Source organism: Aythya fuligula, chromosome 3 (assembly GCF_009819795.1).
Source record: "Aythya fuligula isolate bAytFul2 chromosome 3, bAytFul2.pri, whole genome shotgun sequence".
NCBI classification, from domain to species: domain Eukaryota; kingdom Metazoa; phylum Chordata; class Aves; order Anseriformes; family Anatidae; genus Aythya; species Aythya fuligula.
In genome coordinates, this window is record NC_045561.1 from 70,780,203 (window position 1) to 70,789,815 (window position 9,613).

Sequence of the window (9,613 nt, forward strand, 5' to 3'; positions counted from 1 at the left end):
ATCTCAGATTGCCTATGGACAATTTACAAGAAGCACCCCAAAATTTTGATGAAATTGGACTGAGATGAGCAGTCTGAACAGATGTGAAAAAGTTCTAAGCATTACTTCGGGGGTATAGACACTAAACTGGACCATTCAAAGGACCATTCTGTCCAGATTTTTCCTCCATGTCATACGAAATTAGAAGTTAAAAACCAAGAATCTTTCCTTCTTGGCTGAACATACTAACTGGAAAGAAGGACTTCCTGCCTTGCTTCAAGTTATTTCTTAAGAAATAACTTATTTCTTAAAACACAAAACAACTCTACCTGGTCAGCACCCCCTGCAAAATATCTGATACGCTACCTCGAGACGTGTCATCTTGAAATCATCTTTAAACAGGCAGTTTATAAGTGTATATCTAGATACATAATAACATGATAAACTCCAGAAAATGTTAAATCATGGCAACTGCTAAATATTTAGTACTGTCAAGCAGTCCTAGTCCTAGACATAAATTTGCTCTTAGTATTGATTGGAAATTCAGAAAAATAAGAAGCTTGAGAAAAGCTTTTTCCTCTCCTCAGTCTCTCTCCTACTTGGAAACCAATGCAAATCTAGATTACAACTAAAATTTAAATAAATGGAAAACCCAAACAAGCAGTTTAATCTGAGTGGAATGTACTGCTGGCAAACTGGCTTCGTTTTAAAGTTTAAAGTTTTGTTGCACCAAAACACCAGAAACAGTGGAGGCTCAGCAACAAGCTGCAATGGAAACATCTTTCAGAACAGAGGTTCCTTTTCTCCTTCAAAGGGAGAGAGAAGGAAAAAAAAAAAAGAAAAAGCACAAAGGAAAGATTTTAGAGCTTTAAATAAGTTTTCGTTCTCAAGTTTGTTCCTCCTTTGAGCAAATATCATGTTATTTCATGTTTACTCTCTAGGAGTTAAGAAGTCTTCAACTAAAACACTTATTTCAGAAGGAAAACTTGAAAAACAATTCAACACCAAGCAAGAATATCCTAGAGAAGAAAATTGAACAAAGATGTTGTTATGCCTTAAGTCTCAAAACTTGGGCTCACAGAGCTGGGTGTTTAGGTTAAGAAAGGAATTGGCAGGAGAGAACTGCAAGTGAGAAAATCTTATTGCTGACTTCAGAAAGAATAGAAAAGTGAGAAAAAAAGTTATAACTTCTAATTTATTTTCATTTAAAAACCAACATGTTTTCAGAAGCACTGTGCGTTCTTTTAGCACAATGCCTGGATTGAAAGCAAGTGCTTGTAGATGCACAGAAGGAAGACTTATATCAGATTACATGACATAATTAGCAGTATGCATTGTAGCACTGCCTCTATTTTTAACATAATACCAGCCCAATGCATTTTCGGGTGATATGCAGGCACTGGTACACAACGCTGGATACTTTTGACTCAAAGGGACTTGAAAGAAGAAGGTTGGTTTCTACACAAAGCTAGAATAATGAAAATGGTTAATTGCATACTAGGTTTAAAAAGAACTAACCCAGTTCACCTTCCCAAGCCAACTTCTGGCAATGATATAATCCAAGCTTTCCAGAAGAATACACAAAGAAAAAAAATAAAGTCAAAGTTATTGGAAACTTCAAGAAAGTGGTAAACAACAGAAAAACCACCACTTAACGTTTTGGATTTAATTCATGGATGTAGGTCCAAGTGAAGATTTCCATGTTTGACTTGATTTCTGGAGAGAGCTCTGAGCCTTGTCCTTTTTTTTTTTTCATCCTTAAACTGTAAACAACTTACTGGAATACGTGTGACAGCAAATCATATTTTTGGAAATTTCAACACTCAGTATCCACAGGAAAATATACTCAAGCCTTCAAAACTATTTTCTGTCCCACAATGGTATATTCAGTACTTTTCCACATGTTTATTTGAAAAGGAGAAACACGGACCTGAAGAAGTCAGGAGTAAGAAGACAAAGCAGCAAGAATTTCTTCAAAGTCTCCTTGGTGGTAGTAACAGTGAGACAACAATTTTCTTTTAAATAATCTATTTTGGTCAAACTAGATGAAAATTTATTATTTTATATAACCTAGGAGCCCATACTTTTTTCTTTTTCTTTTTTTTTTTTTTTTTTAACTTAATGCTTCTATAGTATGCTAACTTCCAAATCTTTCCAAATTGTTAGCGCTTTTCACTTTGATTGAACATCTTGAATATATTAAAAATTTCTCCATATATGAATAAAAAAGCATCCAAATGCAAGCCAATGTCTCAAAATTAAGACAGTTATTTATATATTAAATAGGGAAACTAAATTATAAGTATTTTAAAGAGAGGGTAGAAATAAACTGGCTTTTTGGCAATTTAAAGCTGAGCAGAGCTTTTAGCAAAATCCGTGCAGAGAAGCAAAGGATCGCTGCTACCCATGCTACATTACCTTCAGGATGTGAAAAATAATTTAAGACAGAAGCCTAAACTGACATTTAAATACACGAGTATGGAAAGAATCATCTCCAGTTCGGAGGTTAAAGGTACAGCCAACCTCTGCAATAGCCTCTAGTGAGAAAAGCAGAAGCAAAAATAAGTCTAAAACAGTTAGTGTCCCACCTGCTAGATCAGAAGAACAAATGCTCTTACTTACAAAATGCATTCAAGCCCAAGTATTTCTGGCTCTGCAGATCTCTACATATACCTCTTAGGAAAAAAAATAAATTAGGAAACAAAACTTTTTGTTTCCTTTTTATGGAAGCAACTGTAGGGAGTACATTTGTTGCTTTCCTTAGCAGTAAATAGAGATGAGGAAATGTCTGTGTTTAATTTCTTCACTTTAAAGCATTTCAATTCAGTCACAAAATAAAAAAAAAATCACCAAGCCAGTGTCAAGCGCCTGCTTCACCTCACACCTCTTTTCAAAACAACTCTAGTTCTGATGCCCTGAAAACCAGAATCACATAAACCCTTACAGCTGCAGACCAACTTATCCCAAACAATTGTAAGAAAAAGCTGAGTAAGCGAAGCCCATTACCAGGCAAGAAGAATGGAATACAGTTAGCATGGAAAAGGATGGAAAGGCTCCAAACACAGGAACAGCATTCGAAGTGACCCAGATACCTCACTTTACATCACTTTGTGAACCTCCACTGTTTTCAAGCCACTCTTTATTCCGGCCAAAGACCTTCTCAGGGTGAGGCAATTTTGCAGTTGACAAACTCAACAACAGAAAATTTCCTGAAGTCTCACTCAACACAAAGACCGAAGCCTTCAGAAAGCAGGCAAGCAGGCTGAAGGAAGGAGGGATGAGAAAAGGCCAGCTAAGGACTATTAACAATTGAAGTTTAAATATAAAATATAAATGTATATTTATGTATATCCACACCCCAGCTCGGAACATTCCCTGACATTTCAAGATTAGGTCTCCTCCCTTAACTTCTCCACACAGCCTCGCTAGGCATACGTGATACAGGCCCAGCAGCAGCACAGCGTGTTTACAATAAATAGGGCAGAGATACTGCTTGTTCTTTTGGTAGGCTAGCAGAAGCTGTAAATAAGCCTTATCATTTAAATGCATCATATATTAATACTTCAGTAAGAGCAAGAGTATCTGGACGGCAAAAAAAAGCCAAGAGACAAAATGTTTTCTAAATTAGCAGTCTGGCAGAGTAACTCGTGGCTTTTGAAGGGAGCACCCTACAATAGATAATTAAACCCATTCCACCTCATGGCTGGAAGAAACAGAACATACTTTTACACTGAAGTGAATTCACACACAAAAAAAGAAAGATATGTTTTCAGTTACTTTACATAAGAGTACTACGGGAAACAAAAAACAATATGGGCATTTGCATTATGCAAGGAAACGAGTCAGCTTCCAGATGGGGCCGATCCACCACCACCAGTGAGGAAACTAAATTCATGGGCTTGAACAACCCATAATTTTTCGGTGAGGTACCTTTCTGCAGTGACAGACCAGCAGCAGGCATCACGGGGAAACACCACTATCATGCAGTTGGACACAGTCAAATAACTTAGGCAGAAACCCCATCACCTGGTGGATGTGCCTAGCACTTTTCAGCTCCAGATTTTCACATTGACTAAGGAGTTATTGCAGGAAGGCTGTGAAGATTGGCAAGGAAGTTCTAAAGTCATTTATCAAAGACTACATCAAAAGCAGATGAAAGATCTGGGAAGTTACCCAAAGTCTCCTGAATTGCACCCTAATATGAGAGCCATCGGGATAAGCCATTTGAGAACAAGGAGCATATTTGAGTTTCCCTCTCATTACTCTAACAATTAAGCGCCACAGAGATCAACCATGAACGTTCATTCTCTAGAGCGGCAGACCTAAAAACAAAAACCAAACCACTGACAACGTACTTGCAGTCCTCCCAAGTCAACCATTGCTTTTCAGCAAGAGGCAGAGGCTCCTCACGTTCTGGTGCCACCCATCTGGTAAGCGTGGTCCTGGAGATCAAAGGGAAAGCGCTCAGAGGCCCCCCCAGCATTCACAATCACAAAACACAGAGGCTGGAAGTAAAAGCCAGCCAGTTGGCAATGCTCGCCCTTTCCCAGGGAGATAACAAACATATCACTCCTGACTGATGCTTAAGAGCAGTTTAGACAAAGAGTTCTGGTGATGAACATGACTCATTCTTCCTCAACAGGCTATGCCATTGCTTTACTTCCCCAATCCTTGATTTTTTCCTCCAAATGTCCAACTCAAGTTTTGCTAAACTTCAGATCAACTGCTCATTCATTCCAGCCCATGTTTTATTCTTCACAGGAGTCTTTTCATCCTTTCCATCCCCCATTGATCTGGGAACATATTATGTTAGCCTTCCTGTTAGCTGACCATACCACCAACTTCTTCAACCTTTCTTCACAAAAACAAATAATAAAAGTCAGATCGCAAAGACACGTTGCAGGTTGCCATCCAACATCACTGCAACTTTAAATTCTGTCCTTCTTCTCCAGTATTTTGACCCTCCCTGCCAGCTTGTACTCTCCAGTTCATCACATGCACATCTTCATTGATCAAGGTGGCGCTGGCCAGAACCTGCACAACCCGCACCGAGCACTGGCTGTCCTGACCTCACTCACCTTCTGAGGCAAGTTTTCCAGCTAACTTTACTCACTGCATGGTACTTTCTTGCTCATAATTACCTAGCTTGTTAATGAGAATACTGTGTGAATGTCAAGGACTTCAATCTATCAGTCTCTCTGCACTGTAAGACCTGTTACTCCATCACAGAAGTGGAAGAAATACTAGACTTAAAATCATTTATCCTTGGTAAGTCTGTTTCAGCTGCTGCTCAACCTTTTTTCTAGGCACTCAAAATGTGTTTTTATCACCATTCCAGTATTTTTTTTTCTTTCAGCTTAAGTAAAATCCACCAGTTCCTTCTTCTTCCCACCCCACTTGTGTCATACTGAAGAGGTATGCACTATTATTATTTTTCAGCCTACTACATCTCTCCACTAGCACATCTGAGATTACTTCAGCTAGGTTTTTTAAGCACCTTGGAATGAATTTCATCATGCCCTACCAGATTGAAAAATCTGTTGCTTATCTAAGTAATCTGCAGTTTCCCCCTGCCTAATCCAGGCCAAGCACTATTTACCATTTTGTCATGACTTAACTACACTTGCTGGATTAACTATTTCAGAGAATGTTTCAATCACCTCAGCACCATCTCTTAATCCGTTAATCTTTGGATCTTTTCTTCCTTACTTATTTCCAATATGCACCTTATTATGTACAAGCAGAACTGCGACAACCAAACACATCCTACTGCCCTTCACATGCATCTTCAGCAACCTACATTTCCTGTTTTCTGTATTCTGCAAGTTTCACATCAATGAAGAGGTCAACAGAGAGCAAAGTTCTTTCATTGCTACTTTTTCCCTTCAAGAGAAGTGTTTAATACTATCAAGTTGCTTCTGAAGTATTCCGAGACCAGTTTCTTTCTTCCTTAGATATACCTCCAGTCACACTTCACATGCCAAATTCTGAGTATTTTAACACCTGTGGGTTTTATCCTGCTGTTTTGTCATCTTCCATGCTCTGTGGGCTAATACCTTGTGGTCATTCATGCAGAACCTCGTTTCCATCTATGAATTCTCAGTCCACTCCCCTGTTAATCTAAAAAACTACTTTCATGAATTTACATACCTCAGCAGAGTAGTATGTTCTGCACAGTCTTTCCCAGAAGACACTGGATGGTTTTAAGAGAATTTAACTAGCAAAACTCATACATTGGATGACTCTTCTCCAGCTCCTGACATACACCTTATACAAATTCCAGTTACGTACATCTAATTAACGTGACAGAGGCTGAGCAGAACAGTTTTAACAATCACGCATTAAGACCTTCCATTGCTGGCCAGTCCCCACCTATTTGTGTTAGCACGCAGACACCTAGGAGACCGGGTGGAAGGACCCACTGTTCTGCAAGGTCATGAGCATTATGACATAAATACGTGCACAATAATGTATTTACAGGAAGTCATCAAAAAGCTCTAATATAGTTGGGGTTTTATCTGATAACTGATTTTTTTTTTGAGATATTTGAAAATGTGAAAACATACAAAGTTGATCTTGTCACTGTTAAAACACTGCAAATGAAATAGCTTTAAAATGTTTAAAGTTTGGTGATAAAGCTGATGATAAAGTGACTTTATCAGCTTGATATCATTAACAAAAGCAAGGAAGTCTAAATTAGAAAAAAGGGGGTCAGTGTGCTGATATTTTCTTTGTAATAATTCTTGCAAAAATAACTTGTCTAATCAGAATGAGAAATCAAATATATTCTCATAGGCTAAAAACCCGTTATTCTATATATGTAGATAGTTAGCACCTACACTAAAAAACTCGTGGTCCTGCACACAAGTCAGAGAAATAGGAATTGATTTTAAGTAACAGTTTTTACACGTTTTTATACAGATAATACTATTTATTATTCAGAAACAAAAAAAGAAAGTCGCACACTTAGGATTCCACTATATTTCCGAGCGATTTTTCTCCAGGAAAAAATAGAAGTCCATAACAAAGACAGACTCTGAGGATGCCAAGCTAGGATCCTAAAAAGGAGCCATGCTGACATAAACTGCTGCCAAGCCTGCAGCTTATGCTAGCCACGTAATATATTCTACCAGCCTGCTCCAGACAGAAATCCACAAGAACACTAGCAGCATAGCTGCTTGCACCTAAATAGTCGTTGGTTACCCCACCAGGCAAGAAGGCACCAGCTGCTGAAAGAAATAGCTACCAGGCAACATGGAAAATCCAGGTCTTTGGTTTTCTCACTGACCTATCCTGAATGCAGAGCAGAACGATGAAGACAGCACATTTTCCAAATCATTTCATGCAAAAAATTCAGCCTATGTTGACTACTAGCCTGAGACTGACCATCCTACATGAGGAAGGACAGCAGCACCGCCCGTTCCCAAAAGAAAAACCTTTGGGTTCAGAGCTGCCTCCCCCTGCCCTGGGCTCTATGCCCTTAGCTTGGTAGGGAATAAGTTTTAGACAGCATAATGATATGTATCAATGTGGGCTTAAAGCCTTATCCCAGCACAGGGAGATAGCATTATACAAGTGAATCCTGTAACAAGGATACTATCCTCAGCAGGATTTTGCATTTATAACGTTCCTAAGCTATTTAACTTTAGAAACACTGCTAAAAGTTCTATGGGGTAACTACATTTAATAGTTTGCTTTATCTGCCATCTTCACTGCAGAGATTTGAATAAGATTCCTCTTGGCCATCAACCAAAAACCATTTCATGCCTGACAATAGTCCGCAGCATCCAAAGTAGAATACTTGGATGGGATTATTTCTTCCACAAATGCTTATCCAAAGATTACAACAAACACTTTTATTTCCGAGTACGAGAGCCAACACTTGCCACTCTATAATCATAAAACATTTCTCTTTTAGATCTATTCCTAAGAAGAAAATGAATTTAAGCAGAAAAGCTACAACAGCAGCTTTCAAAGACTTTTTTCAAGTCACGTTGGATTTGATTTTATTTCCTTAACTCGTTGTAAACCCTTTGCTGCAGCTTGTGTAAATGCAATGGTTTTCATATCCATGTACCTCTTTCACAACCATGGGTTTTGAACTTGGGCATGCTGCGTGGAGAAGCAGCTGCCCGTTTTCTGTTGGAACTATCAGAAAAGCTAGTAATAAAGTTCCTAAACAAGACTAATAGCTTAACGTGCCAGTAATTTCATGTATGCAAAACTAAAAGAGACTTGGGAGATCAGGTGCCTGACCCCCTCCAAGATTCAGGTCAGAGACTACCACATATTTAGCCTTTGAATGGGCTCTGACAAGTGGTGCCTGCTAAAAGTCAGTCTTTCTCTGGCAGTCTGCTCCAGTGACTGACCACTCTCACTGTAACGGGCCACCTTTCTTCTCAGCTGTATCTTTTAACTGGCAAGGTACTGAGGCAAAGGTGCCAGATTAAGTTTTCAATTTCACATTCAAGGTTTTATTGGTTTTGTTGTTGTTTGTTTAAGAGAAACAGTATGATCCTCAAACCTTTCACATATATACAACATGTATATGCTTACAGCTTTTACTGGTAAAATCTGCCTCAAGAAACATGCCCCATACAGCTCACACTGTATAAATTAAATTATAGCATATTTATTCATCACATTGCATGCTACTGACAAGTCCTACAAAATAAGCCTCTGTCAGCTTCAATAATCCAAACCAAGAATTTCTTTGAACCAGTTCAAAGTAGAACAGAGCTACAAGTTCCTTCAAAGCCTATATATATACACACACACACACACAGGGATGTTTTTCTTCCTTTGATTCCCCCATATGAAGACTGTTAACGTTCAGGGGGAAAAAGCACAATAGTGGGAATCGGGGAGGTAACGCTGAGTACAGCTCTATGCGTGTGCTTGTGAGTAAAAGAAATCCCTTTATTTCCTTTTCCTACCCTGCAGAAAGCAGTATTTTTAGCAGCGCCCTTTGATGCGAGCGGCACTTCGGGACCTTCGCAAAAACTGCAGGTGAGGGAGCAAATCGCGACGCCAGCGCCTATAATTAGACTGTGAACCGGGGGAAGAGTACAAAGTAACATTTATTTTTGTTAGCATAGCAGGTCTGTAAAGCTAATCCTGCGCGGGCTGGATTCTCGCCTGCTCCTGAGAGCTGGGAAAGAAAAGAGAAGTTGGGAGATGTTACGTACCGCTGGATGCGCAGACCCAAACCTTTATTGCTTTTGCACCGGGGGTACCCCAGCCCTGTTAGCACAGGCACCCGAGCTGTCACAGGATCAGGATACCCCGAGCTGGAAGGGACCCCCAGGGCTCACCGAGCCCACCTCCAGCCCCCGCAGCCTCGCAGCCGGCCCCTCTCCCCTCACCCCCGCGGGCTCACCTGCACGCCGCTCAGGATGGCCTCGCTCTTCTCCCTCACGTCGCGGAAGGGGCAGCGCTTGGCCAGCAGCAGCAGCCGGGCCAGCACCCGGGGAGCGGCGGCCGCCCCTCCGCGCCGGAGCACGGCTTGCCCGAGGTGCTCCAAGGCGGCGGCGCGGGCGGCGGCGTCGCGGCTGCAGAGCCCGTCCCAGCGCACGTCGCCCTCCCGCTCCTCCATCGAGCTCCCCCCCCGCCGCCGCCTCAGCAGCCCCGCGCC

At 40.6% G+C, this 9,613-nt stretch overlaps 1 protein-coding gene across 2 annotated transcripts in view; it reads right to left on the reverse strand.

The window, feature by feature from the left end:
• Positions 1-9,574, reverse strand: part of SESN1 (sestrin 1) — a 70,511-nt gene extending 60,937 nt beyond the window's left edge. For both annotated transcript variants that reach the window (XM_032183994.1, XM_032183993.1), the window contains exon 1: positions 9,359-9,574. In XM_032183994.1, coding sequence (XP_032039885.1) covers positions 9,359-9,574 — 216 coding nt within the window. The remainder of the gene's footprint in view (positions 1-9,358) is intronic.
• Positions 9,575-9,613: the final 39 nt, after the last annotated feature.